The 14,155-nt window shown below is 45.7% G+C and overlaps 1 protein-coding gene across 33 annotated transcripts in view; it reads right to left on the bottom strand.

Moving 5' to 3' along the window:
* Positions 1-14,155, bottom strand: part of DIS3L2 (DIS3 like 3'-5' exoribonuclease 2) — a 344,241-nt gene that overhangs the window by 35,259 nt on the left and 294,827 nt on the right. For all 33 annotated transcript variants that reach the window (XR_011540208.1, XM_070620166.1, XM_070620179.1 and 30 more), the window contains one exon: positions 7,583-7,662. Coding sequence is in view for 32 of the 33 variants with exons in the window: in XM_070620166.1 (XP_070476267.1) it covers positions 7,583-7,662 (80 nt within the window). In the remaining variant the exon portion in view is untranslated. The remainder of the gene's footprint in view (positions 1-7,582; positions 7,663-14,155) is intronic.

Raw genomic sequence — 14,155 nt, 5'->3', positions numbered from 1 at the left:
TTCAGAGGTTGAGGGAAAGAATCAAGATGGGCTTGGAGGCTCCCAGCCCTGCCTCAGCTCTGGCTGTTGCCAGAAAAGGCCAGTGACCTGAGCTACGAGGTGCCCATGGGGTGCGGAGAGGAGAGGACATGAGGACCAGAACTGCCCTCTCCTCCAGAAGGTTTCAGTGTTGCTTTCCTTCAGTGTGGGTTTATGACGGTGGGAAGGCACTGAGCTGAGGAAAATTAATCCCATGGGGAAGCGCTCTCTGATACCTCCAGAGGTTGGCTATTTGTTTTGATGATATGGGCTCAAAGTGCCAAAATGAGTCATTTAGATAGGCAGGAAAAAAACAAAAGATTTCGTTTCATTAGCTTAGCAAACTAACCTGTCCCGAGAGTAAGGTGGAGGTGGGGGAGTTGGCTGCTGGTGTCAAGGGAGACTGGACCAGGGCGAGGCAGAGCTGTGCACGGGGAAGAGATGCTGGAGCCTGGGTCTGCCAGGACCCACTGCACTGGCCACTCAGGCAGGTACTAAGGGTAAGCACACTCAATAACTCTGAAGTATTTTCCATTTGACACAGCCAGATCACACATCCCCTCACTCCATTCCATTCCATTCTCCCCCAACCCTGAGATCTATTGTTATATTCATGTTCCTAATGGATGGGCTGCATCACAAACAGATGACGACCTCCCACAGAGAACGACTGATCAAACTCAGATTTACGATGACAAGTCAGAAGTTTGTCCTACCAGACCAGGCTGTCCACCCACCCAGGGTCCAGAGGGCCTAGGAATCCCAGAATTTCCCAGACAGAGAGCGTCCAGGGGAGGCCTGCCTCCAAGAGGCTAGAATCACAACTCCCTCGAGCTTTAAATTGTGGAGAGAAAGGCAGGTAGTGTGAAGCCCAACACATGCCTTGGAATCTGCTGGAGCTGGAGTAAAATCCACGCTCTGCTCTTGACCACTGTGTGACCTTGGGCAGGTAAACCTCTCTGACTCTTAGTCTTTTTCTTTTTGGAATTTGTAAAACTACAAAACTAAGATCTGTCTTGAACAGTTTTGGAGCTACAAATAACCTGGGTATGCCCCTGGCCCAGCGCTGGTGAGGTGCGGGCACTCAGAAGGTAGCAGCTCCTATCACTCTTACCACATGGCTCAGAGCTCTAGAGGTCATGAACGAAGTGTGGGCTCGACATCAAACACAGCTTCTGCAAGTCTGGCACATTTAAAGTTCTTCATAATTATTACTATGCCTCACTATCAGGCAAAAAGTGGTAGGCACTGAGGTAAATAACTATATTTACTAGTATATTTACAGAGTTAAACCAAATTTTCACAGCTTCTTTCTTTTACATGTTAGTTCTTCAGAATTCATAAACTATCCAAGGGGACAGTTTTCCCTGATGTCATGAGTAATTTAATCCTCATAATCCCACAACAAATGAAAAGACAAAGGTTGGAAAGAGATTTGACTCCTCATTCCCGCTCTAAAAGGACTAAATTACGTTCCCCCCACTCCCTTCATCAAGCATTATCTGCCAGGTCCTGGGCTAGGCACCAGGGGGAATGAAATGAACAAAGCAAGGCCCTGACCTTAAAAGGCCTCAGCCTAGTGGAGGTGGCAGACAAGGAAACCAATGCCTGAAGTGCACTGTGACAAGCGCTGAAGCAGAACCAGACAGGTGTGGCACAGGACCACCGAGAAGGTTCACCTATTCAGCCTTTAGTGATGGTCGTGAGGGATGTGGAATGGCTTCCCAGAAGTAACACTTAGCTGAGAGTGAAAGGACAAGTAGGGGTTACCCACCTGGATGAGGAGAGGACTGTGGGAAAGAGCGGTGTTGTAGAAACAGGGAATGCCACGGTCACACAGAGACACATTGCACATGGGAGACTCGAGGTGGTCTGGTAGGGATGGAACATGGAACGTAGGGTACACGGGAGCAGGTGAGGGCCCAGTTACAGGGCCGTCCTGCTGGTGATGGATGCCCAGTGCCTTTCACTAGCCCATGAGCCTCTGAGGCCCATGTGAGTGTTAATTCAGCTCTGCAGCCTCAGTGCCTAGGACTGCACTGGGACCTAACAGAAACTCTCTCTGTGCTTCTTGAATGAGTGAGTAATCAGATTCATATGTAAAAAAGTTCATTCAGACCTCTGGTTCTGACAAAATTGCAGACTGAACTGATGCAGACCTCTTTCCCAACACAAACACATAGAAATGTTGAATAAAATATACCAAAAGAATAATTTAAATATGTAACTGAGCATGGAAGAATGAAAGGAAAATTCCCAGTTACCTGAAAGAAGAAACTACATCAAAGCCATAATCTACCATGGCAACTGGGGCTGGGACTATCAGACTTTGATACACAGCCATGTGCTGCACAACAACCTTTTGGTCAATGATGGACCACACACACAATGGTGGTCCCATAAGATTAGTACCATATAGCCTATGTGTGTAGCAGGCTATTTGTGTAGAACACTCTATGATGTTCCCACAACGATGAAATCACCTAAAGATGCACTTCTCAGAATGTATCCCTGTTATTAAGCAACGCATGACTGTAGTTACAGAAGCTGGGACTTCAATGCCCACAGGAGGTAGAAGACCTGGCCAGGGAACTGGAACTGAGAGCCATGCCTAAAGCCAGGATCCAGGAGGGGCTGTTGGTCTTCGAACAGGGACCAGGAAGACCCTTCTCATAGCCCAGAGGAATGTATGTATGCGGCGTGTAGCGGAGGTGTCTCCTTTGCAGAATGGAGATCCCAAGCCTGTACTACATGTGGGTGTGGAGGCTGAATGTACACACCCAGGTTCTAAGAATTCTTTTGTTTTTCTCCCCAAAGCCCCCCAGTACATAGTTGTATATCCTAGTTGCAGGTCCTTCTAGTTCTTCTATGTGGGATGCCAGCTCAGCATGGCCTGATGAGTGGTGCTAAGTCCACACCCAAGATGCCAACCAGTGACCCTGGGCTGCCGAAGTGGAGTGTGAACCCAACCACTATGCCACAGGGCTGGCCCAAGGTTCTAAGAATTCTAAGCCAAGAGGTGAACATCAAACTAGCAAGACTTATGGAACTCCCCAACTCCTGGGAGAACAAATGGAAAAGTGATGAAAGGACACATCCACAACCTGGGGTATATGAGACTCCCAGAATAAAAACAATCTCTGCTTAAGATGATCTCCTGACAAAAAAGAACAAACCATGTGAGGAAATGAACCACCATAAAGGCGAGTCTACAGACACAACACATGGGAGAACTGGTACCCTTAGAACTAGAAGTAATTGAACAATTTAAAAGAGGCTATAGAATACGTATAATCAAAATAATTGAAGAGATGAAAGGAATAGAAACCATAATAAAAACTAGGACACTAAAAAACAATAGGCTGATTTTAAAAAATGCCAAATAGAACTTCTAAAAACTAAAAATAAAAACTAAACACTGAAATTGGGAAGGGGTATTAAAGAGCAGATTATACACAGCTATGAGGATATTCATAAACTGACAGACATCTTTGAGGAAGTGTCCCAGAATGCAGCACTGGCAGAAATGGAGATGGAAAAAAGAGAGGAAAACCAGAAAAGATGGTAGGTTTCTAAGAGGAGTTCCAGAGACAGAGAGATTAGAGAGAATTAGAGGGCAAGCAGACAAGAATTTCTAAATGAGAAGAACGACACTGAGTTCTAAGCAATATAATAAAGATGACTCTACTCTTTTACATGATGTAGTAAAACCACAGAACAGCAAAGACAAAAATCAGGTCTTAAAAGCAACCAGAATGAGAAGACATGTGAAGCTCCCTCAGGCTGCAGAGAGGATACGTTGGAGGTCAAAGAGCTAAAAGAACAGTGTACAAAGCAGCTCAGCAGCCCTGGCAGTGAGGAGGGTGGGAGTGGGAATGGAGAGAAGGGAGCACTCTGGACAAAGTTCTGGTCAACGAAGGGTACTACCATCCAGGCAGTTGCTCTGAAGTTGGAAGTAGTCCTTTTCCTCATCCCTGCTCGCACAGCACCACTGAAGCACACATCATCCCTGCTGCAGTGCAATCTGCTATTTATATAAATTCCTTGAGGTCACCGACCAGGTCTAATTTATCTTTGTCTCCCTAGTGCCCAGCACAACACATTGTATGGAGCAGGGGCTTAATAAATACTTAAATGAATTCTCACGAATCACTTAGTTGCCATTTTAAGCTTGTTCTTTGCCCTACGAAGAGATCGCCAAACTCTAATTTGAGAAAGATAACTTTCAATCAGTCCCCGATTCACTGGTTTTAATATTAAAGGTAGGTGAAGTTTTCTGCAACAAAGAAAAAGAAGGTGGTCCTCAGGTCCATGAGTCATGACTGGCAGTTATCTGTCTGGAGGTGGAGGGAGGCAGAGACCTCACATCTCTTACATACAGATTTGAACAGCTTTTGGGAGGCTGACAGAATAATTCAGGGTGAAGAGCTTTACTAATCTAACCCAAGGCACAACAGGGCAGCTTCTTTCTTCTAACGACCTCAGAGCTTTAAGAATGTTTACCTGGGAACTGTGCCCTCCAGTCCAAGAGGAGGCAGGGTCCAAGTCCCACCAGAGATGGACAAGTCTCAGGGCCTATCCTTCCAGGAGCCCAAAGGCAGATATGAGCCCCTTTATGTAGAAGGTGAGGGAGATGATACAGAGCCCAAGACTGGGGCTACCAGGATGTTCCAGCAAAGGAAGCTAGTAAGAGTCCGGGGAATATAGAAGCAGAGTGCCTATTTTCAGGCCCACTCCATTTGAAAGAAAAGACCATGGGGGAGAACCGTCCAACAGCCTCAGTACTTATTCAGAACAACTACTTTGCTGACGGATTGAATTTGGCAGAGAGAATACCAAAATGATTACAAATTACACTGCAGGGAATACCCAGATCAAAGCAGTAGTTTCAATAATTAATTGTACCAAACTAATGTTCAGATATCAAGCTAATTTCTTTCGTATGTAGAACCTTATCTCTCTGCTGCTGTTGCCTTCATGTTACTTGGCTGAGACAACATGGGCTCCTTAGGACCTGGGGAAGAATAGCCTCATCTCCACAACACCACTATTACGGTAATATTTGGATTCGGGCACTGTAGGGGAAATGACTCTAAAAGTGAACAGAGGCAAACAGACAGGGCAAAGCCTGAAGGAGAGGAGAAAGTTACTGTGAAGCTCATGGGGTTCTCCGTGCCTCACTTCACAATTCACAAGTGGGGAGAGGAGTTTGCCTTTGGACAGAGTGTACTACACACAGCTGAGGGCTGTCAAAGGTGTGTGCACCAGCCTCTTCCCTACTCAATACTCTGTTACCTGCAGACACAGCTCGTGGATGCAGCCCTGAGTGCACTGGGAAAACAGCATAGAAATCACGAGATGATTTTTCTGTTTGGGAAGGAGAGGCAATCCACACTTCCCACGGGCATTCTATATGCTAGGGCGGTGAGGATGTTGTTAACATGTGATATCATTCAATCTCTATGACAATCATACCTGGAAGGTATCATCAGTCCCACTGTTCTTAACAGATGAAGAAACCTGAGGATCAGAGAGGTTAGGAAATTTGTCCACAGATTGAGAATGAACCCCAAGACTGCCTCTAAGAGAAGCAAGAGAGAACCGTAGGGAGGGGTCACTGAGGCATCTGATTGCCATACTTTCCTACATCATGGCTCTATGCAGCTTCCTACACAAACACCTTTTTTAACAGGTCTTTGGAGGCCAAAGCTTATCAATTTTCACAGCCTCTAAATTCTCTTACATTGCTTACTCTGATAATATGCTAGGAGTTGGGAGTTAGGCCAAGAAACAGAGCTAGGCTATTTTCTTCTCTCAGCTTCAAAGACAATCTGAGTTGTTGTTGTCACTGGACCTCTGACCTGCTAAGATATGAACCTAAAGGAAGAAGAGCCAGTGCCCTTCTCTCACTGAACAAAAACTCTGCCAATCTTCTTTCCTTAGAGCAGAGAGTCAGGTCAGAATTGGAGTCTGTAAATATCCCTTGGCCTAAAGATCTGTTTTTACTGCCACAATTTGTGTGCAGTCTGCCATCCACTGCCACCCAGCAAGCACCAACCCAGGGAGTGCTGACAAGGAGGGTGGCAGAGCGGCATGCCAAGCAGCTTATGGCTTATGTTTCTCTTACTCTCTAGAGATGCTTGCCCTGCCACCAAGGGACTCGCTCAATTGTCCCTGCAAGTCCCTGATCCCACAGAAGTCAAGCCCTACTTCTCTGCTGAATTAAACATTATGAGATGCTGAGATGGCATTTCTGACACAAAGGCCTAGAAACCCTGGAACTGTCTTCCAGAAATGGTGCCATCAAAGAGGAGGAATGATGGTGTCAAAGGACGCATTGTCAGCCTTTCCTAAATGATTAATTTGGTGGGACTGAAGGTACATACACAATAGCTTACTATGGGATCCTCCTAAAGATAAATTACAAAGAGTGATAATGCCTTGAAGGTAGTCCAAATGGAGATTTGGTCATGAAGGCACCCAGTAACCCAGCTTCACCCATAACAGAGCAAGAGTTCTGGAGGAAGACATGAGTTTCTCTTCTGGAAGGTAATGTACAGTCCCATTGGCATGTGCCTATTTGATTTCTTCCAATGGGTAAAATTAAACAGCTTGGATATTTAAACAATTAGTCCTCAAGTCCGGGTTGGGACTGTTCTCGTCAGCGACTTGGGTTTCCAAAAGTAGCAATTTGGGACAACAACTGTCTTTCATCTATTCTTTTTCCTGAGTAAATGTGACAATGTTGACTCTGCCTCACACAACTGTGGTAAGTGACCTTAAGCAAGTTACTTACGTTCCCTAGACCTCAGCTTCCACAAATTCAACAGTAATAAAAGAAAACTCTTTAGGTTGTTGTAAGGATTAAATGGAATAACAAACATAATATCCCCTGCACCGTGCCTAACACATGGTAGGTGCTCAACGGAGGCTGACATCATCATTCATCATCCTCATCGTCACTGTCATCATCAGGGCATACTCCCTCTGCCTCACTCACCACCACTGCCACTGTCTCACAGACAAAAATACGCAGTCAAGGAGGCAGTCTGTGATGAAGAAAGAAGGTGTCATAAAACTATGCCAGGTGCCACATTTCTGACAAGGCCACCTACTTAAGTCTCTGTAAGTACCCAGAAATCCCTCAACTATAAAATTCACAAGGTAGACGATCACAACAAAACCTACAAAGACAGCTACTGTCAGACAGAACTGCAGCAAAAGCTGAAGGCACACAGTGGACCAAATTAGCAAGCACACGACTGGAGACAAAGTTGGGGAGGGTCTAGAGGAAAGCAGGAGCCTGGGAAGGAAGGTTTGCTTTGGAATATACTTCTAAGACACCACAACTCCTCCTACACAAGTACTGCAAGTCCTATATGTAGGGGCAAAAGAGATTTACAGGAGAAAGACTTCTGTGCCAGCTATTTTCTAGTATAGCTGCAAAAGGTGTGATTCCCCTCCTGACAATCACTTTGTCCGGGAAGCCCACGGTAAGAAAGTCCCTAGGTGCTACCCCTGCAGGACGTGGAGAGATGACATGCTTTCCCACCGAGTGGCTTACTTGTTGCTGTCTCGGTACTCGTAGATGTGACATCCTTGAGGCAATCCAGTCTCATGGTCCAGAGTAAAAGCAAGCTTTAGCTGAATAAAGAGAGAACAGAAAACAAGTAAGTTTTGGGCAGCATGCTCTATTCATTCTGACAGCTGAAATGCCAAGAGAAAAAAAAAAAAGATCAAGTAAAATCATACTTCCCTCCAGATGACGCGTTGTGGAAAACCTGGGCCTGCCACCTCTGGGAAGAGCCCATGCCTTACAGGGACACTGTCATCAATGAGGATGTTATCAAGACTCTATCTATTCACTCAGCATGCAACCAATCATTTACTAAGCACATACTTAGTGCCAGACATTGAGCCAGCTGATGGGGAAAGTAGAATGAACAGGAGCAGACAGGCCTTCTTCATGATCTTACAGTGCAGTAGAGGAGACAGACCTCAATTACGCAATCACACAATGAATATGTACATATAAGACTTCAAATTAAAATAGGTTCCCTGAGAGCCAGCCCTGGTGGTCTAGTGGTTAAGATTTGGCGCTGTTCACTGCTGCGGCCCAGGCTTGTTTCCTGATCTTGGAACCAAATCACCCACCTGTCAATTGTCCTACTGTGGTGGTGGCTCACATAGAGAACTAATAACAACTAGGAAACACAACCATGCACTGAAGCTTTTAAAAAAATAACAACAAAAGGTTCTCTGAAGCAGGAAGAAAATTCCTGTGTTTCCACAGAAGTAAATAACCTGACCTAGACTGGGAATTAGGGAAGGAGGAGGGGGTTACCTAGACTGCAGGAGGGAATGATGGGGAGAGAGGAAGGCTCTCCTTGGCAGAGAGCACAGCAAGGACAGAGGCCCTGGTGCAGCAGTTCCAGAAACTGAAGGGTGGCCGGTGAGCTGGAACTCGCCATATACGGGGAACATGGTGGGCAGCGATGCTGAAGAGGAAGGCCAGGGCAGAACATGTAGGATCTTGTTGGCCATGTTAGAATTTTTGACCTTTACCTTAACAGCAAAGGAGAGCCTTTGACATGTTTTAAGGAAGGGGTGGATGACATGATCAAAGTATGTTTTAGCAAGATCCCTCTGGCTACTGCATAGTGAACAGACTGTAGGGGAAAGAGCAGAAGTGGGAGCCCTGTGGGAGGCTACTGAGTAGCACAGGTGAGTGGTGATGGGGACTGGGGCTGGAGGGCGGGCAGGCGAGAAGAAGAGAAATGGACAATTTGAGCTCTATCTTGGAAGTCAATTTTTAGAAGCAGAATCGACAGGATATGCTGATGGAATCACTGCTGGGGAGTGGCAAGGACGGAAAAGAAGAAATCCAGGAGGGCTCAGGTTTTTGATTTGAACAACCAGGCAGGTGGTTGTTCCATTGCTGAGTGGGAAGACTGAACTTGGGGATAGGTAGGGAGTTAAAAGTTTGATTTTGGACATGTTAACTTTCAGGCACTCAGCAGCTTTCTCTGATTAGGGAAGATCAGGAACAAGCACTCTGGTAACAAAGTCTTGGTTTCTTTCTGGCTTCTGGAGGGGAGCCCTCAGGGGAGTGCAGAACTCTGTGTCGCTGGGAAGCCAGAGCTCAGTGAGGTTCTATGTGTCCTGCTAGGGCTGAGTCAGTCATGGCACTTTTAACATTTCCAAAGGCAGAGCCAATTAGGGGATTTACAAATGCCCTGGGTTTTAAAATCACCAGGGAAATTTTAACTAAAATTAACTGCACATTAGGAAGATACATTATTATAACTTTTTCTTTTTAACTGCAAGGCTGTTAACACAGCTAATGACCTGCATCATTAGATGCTAGACAATTTTTCTCTCCCGTAGAGGAAAACGAGCTCACAGAAATGGCCTATCCTCTCACTGACCCAGAGGAAAATACAAAAACAGAAACAAGCCCTTCTTTACCATCAGGAAGCCAAGAACTTGAAGTCAAAGGCGTGTTTTCCCTACAGAGCACTGCTTGGATCTTCCCAGCCCTCTTTCAGTAAAACAGAAAATAATTATTTTTAAAAATCTATTAATAATAATCCTTTTCTCTTCGCAGCTGAGGTCAGGCCTATACTCATTTAGTCCATTTCAAAGTCTGCACTGCTCAGAAATTTTCAAATCCTTTGATTTGAAATAGTGATTCAGGCTATGAATTTACAGCTTAGAAAAATTATCATAAACATAGAAGGCAAAGTTTTTTTGCAAAACTCTTCACCTCAGTATTTTTATTGGAAAGAATCTAAAAGACCAGCAATAGCAGGATGGTTAAATAAACTATACTACAGTCACATGCAGAATAGCACATAGCTGTTTAACTGTTTATGAAGAAATTTTATTAACCTGGGAAAAAATACTTGCATTAGAGGAAAAAAGGCAGGATGCTTACTTGATTATACACCAAGAAAACTCTGTAAATAAGAACAAAGACTGCATAGAAGAAAGACTGGAAGGAATGATATCAAAATGGCAACAGTGATGGCCTTATTTTCTCGGCATCTTCCAAATTCTTCACGATAGGCACGATGAGATACAAACTGCAGTCCTTCGTCATGAAGGAATTATGGGAAATTTAATTCCAGGAGGATTCTCAAGGTCAAGAGACTATGTACATACCAATTCAACAATAAGGCAAGTGGGTATAGGTGGTGATGGGGAGGGGGAGAGAGGGAATGGGGACAGAAAGGCACACATATTTACTGAATGGAGAACTCACATTTATTGAATGACGACCAAGTAAAGGGTTTCCTTCATCCTGACCACAACCATTTGAATTAGGTATTACTATTTCCTTTTTACGGGTGAGGAACTTGAGGCTGAGAAAGGTAAGTAATTTGTCCAAACCACAATTAGAATTAGAATTTCAACCAAAACCCATGCTCTTTCCACGTTAGCAGAATTACAGGACTTGGTGATGGATATAAAGTCTGAGAGAGAGGGAGGAACCAGAGATAATGTTTAAGGTTCTTTGCCTTGGGCAGCAGGGTGGATGGTGTTGCTACTCACCGAGACAAGAAGCAACAGCAGGTGTGGGAGAAGAGCTTGAGTTTTGTTTGGGAGTGCTGATTCTAAGGTGCCTGAGAGGCATCTTAGTGGAGATGACTAGTAGGCAGCTGTATAACCAGTTCTAAATTGTATAAGCAAGACTGTAATCTGGAGGTACAAATTTGGGGACCTCTGGATGGTAAGACAGCAACTGAAGCCTTTAGAGTGGATACGACTGTCCTGAGAGAGTACCTAAGTAAAAATGAGGTCTTTGATAGAACAGCTATGTTTAAGAGCTGGACAATGGAGACTGAGAAGGAGTGGCCATGGGAGTTTTGAGTTATGATGTTACAGGAGCCAAGGAGAGAACATGTCTTAAGGAGGCAGCGTCAAATCCTTCTAAGAGGTCAAATAAGAGAGGAATAAGCATCCCAAACAAAGAATCCATTGGATTTAGCAACAAGGACTCTTGGGAGAGTGGTGGGAGCAGAGATCAGGCTATGATGGGTTGAAAAATTAGTAGAAGGTAAGGAAATGATGATCCTGAGTATATAGAACTCTTTTAGCAAATCAGACAGTGAAGAGGAAGAGCCAAGATGAATGTAATGGAATGGGATAGGTAATAGGGTGTGGGATTGAAGGAGAGTGTTGTTTAAATGCTGCTAGGAAGGAGGCACTATAGAGGGAGGGGGTGAAGACACAGGAGAGACAGAGATAAATGCAGCGTCAAAGTCTGAGATGACAGGAGGGATTAGAATTCAACACACAGTGGAAGACCCTTTCTCCACTGTAGCAGTAGGGAAGGCTGAGCAGGGATGCAGATATATCTGTGGATTGGCAAGGCGGGGATGGGGATGGTGGTGGTTTGGAATGTTTCAGTTTGATTTTTGTTCTTTTCTGAAGATTAGGAGGCCAAATTATCTGCAAGGAATGGAGGGTTTGGTGAGGGAAGGAATGGGAGTTGGAGAAAAGTGATGAAGGTTTGAAATTGCTTCTTTGGAGAATAGGAAAAACAGTTGACCAGGGAAGAGCATGAGGCTTGCCAGGGAGCATTAAGGGTCCAGCTGAGGCCACAGGAACTGAAGTTACTGTAGCAACCATCTGCCCAGTTGTTGATTTTTTTCTAGTAACCTAGACATTGGCATGAAGAAAGTGAGGTTGGTCCAAAGCTCAGCATTTGCCAGGAAGGTTTGAGGGAAGAACAGGTTTGAGAGAGCAAGGGAGCAGAGATATGATATTGGCAACAGATGAACCAGGGACTCTAGGGGGGAACAGGCAGGAAATAAAAATGAAAGTGGTTGACTGGAAGAAAACAGAAGGCTCTGGGTGACAAATGTCTTGTATGGAGCTAATATTTATTAAGTATATCCTCTGCCCTAAGCGTCTTTCCTGTGTGACTTTAATCCTCTCAACAGCCCTGGGAGGTTGGTTTCTACCCCTATTTTACAGAGGAGTTTTAAGTATTTAGCCTAAACTACCAAGTAAGTGGCAGAACTGAAGTGTGGTCCATATTGCCAACCACTGGGCTATACTGGCCTCCTAGGTCAAGGAGAGGAGTTGTGGGAGTCACTGGAAGAGGGAGTGGGAGGGACTGAAGGCTGTGGTCAGAGAGTAGGCCATGTCTGACCTTGGAGATGGGGCAGTCAACCACAAGATCCAAGGAGAAGTCAAGGAAAGGAGAGTCAGAGATAGGGGTGGAGGGTTCTCCATGAGAGGTTTGAAATTCACCCAGGATGATGATATGCTGTTTCCCAGATAGACCAATCAACAAAGTGTGTCCCCACAAGTGTGCAGGTGTGTATATATAGGTACCTACTATGTGCAAGGTTCAATACATGAATGAATGAGTCCAACTGGTCCTTGTAGCAGACACAGGTACATAGCCAGCAGTCATTTCCTCCTGCCTAATGATACCCTAGTTTCATTCAGCTATTCACCTTCCTACCCTAGTCCAGGGAATCCAGGGGTGAGCAGATCCAGTCTCCAGGGATGGGCCTGACAGTTAGAAGGTAACCTCATATACCTTTCAGCAATTGATCAGGAACCCAAGCCAATCAGTGCATGGCATTTCCGGGCCCTTGGAACTGGTTCAGGAATGGACAAGTGATCCAAGTGAGGCCAATGAGACATGAGGGGATGTTTGCTAGGTGCTTCTGGGCATGAGGGCCAGAACTGCTGCAACTAGCTTGTTACCAGCCTGAGAATGAAGCCAACTCACAGAGGGAGCAGACTCAGAAGACCTTCAGGAGAGCAGAGCCAGAGCCTTGATGGAGTTGTGCCTGGTCTTTACCAGCCTTCAGGGCCTCTACTATTCTTTTGTAATTGCTCATCATTTCTCTCAAGGACATTGACACATAATACGTCTACCTACTCCCTTGGTTCTGCTCTCTCTAATCCACTCGCCACAACATAGCTGAGTTATTTTTCTAAAACACAAGCTTGATGGTATTTCCCTCTTTAAGGACCTTTGATGGCTTCCTGGTATCTATATGTTGCGGATGTAAAAATGAATTAAACACAGCCCAGGCTCTCTGGGGGTTGGTTGCCGGCACAAATATGGACTGTAATAGAGGGATGGGTGAGACAGGCATGTGCTGAGGAAAGTGTGCCAACCCAGGAGGATCTCAGGGTAGACAAGAGGAGTCCAGAGTCTTAGGGGAGAAACACGAGCCTGTCCCACAAAGAATGGCGCCCCCCCCTCCTCCTGCTGCAAAGCTCCATGCACTCCTACACTGCGTAGCTCACAGGGTAAGTCTGGACCATGGCATGCACTTTCATACCTCTGTGCCCCTCCTCATGTCATGACTGCTTCCGGGAAAGCCCTTCCTGTCTACCCCAGCAAGGTCTCACAAAAGGTCTCTCTACAAAAGTACATCTTTCCTTACTCCCTCCTCTGGTAACTGGAGGCAGGGCCTTCTGCTCAGTGAGTCCACAGGCTCAGCGTGGGTAGCTTTGCCAGGTACTCTGGGCACTCAGTGCCCTGTGACTATCCACAGCACGTGCCCAATGCATGTCATTGAGCTCAACTGTAGAGTAGAGATTTAGAACATTTTGTATACCTATTAACAACTAACTGCTCTAGTCATTTAATTTACAGACACAGAATGATGCCCCCTGCAGGCTTTTGTGCCCCTCAGCATATTTTGATTCTGGTTGAACAGATCCGTAGTCACCCAATTTCACCCTTGAGTTTGTTATTATTCCTCCTCCTACCTCAGCAAAGGAATTCAGCCTCACATCCCCCTGCCCCAACCCCATAACTGTGCCACCAGACGACAACAAGCAGTGGCTCAAATCTCTCGGTGCCCAGATGCTCCCATCTTGCTGATGCCTTTGAAGGAGGCACACAGTCCTCCACTCAATGATATTTACTGAATAAGTCCCCCAAGCCAGGCACAGCAAGAAAACAGAAAGGCCTATAGGCTGCCATCTGTGCCAGTGCTGGCTCTAATCAAGGCCTGCAGGGCCCCCCCCCCCCCCCCCTCCCCCCACCCCGTGGAGTGGCTCAGCTTGGAAAGTCAGCTTGCAAGAATGACAGCTACTCCAAGACTTCATGAGGTTCATCTGTCCCTTTCCATGGGCAGCTGTCACTAGTCAGCCTTTT

The sequence above is a fragment of the Equus przewalskii genome, chromosome 5 (assembly GCF_037783145.1).
Source record: "Equus przewalskii isolate Varuska chromosome 5, EquPr2, whole genome shotgun sequence".
NCBI lineage: Eukaryota > Metazoa > Chordata > Mammalia > Perissodactyla > Equidae > Equus > Equus przewalskii.
This window is presented reverse-complemented; position numbering and strand designations above follow the sequence as displayed.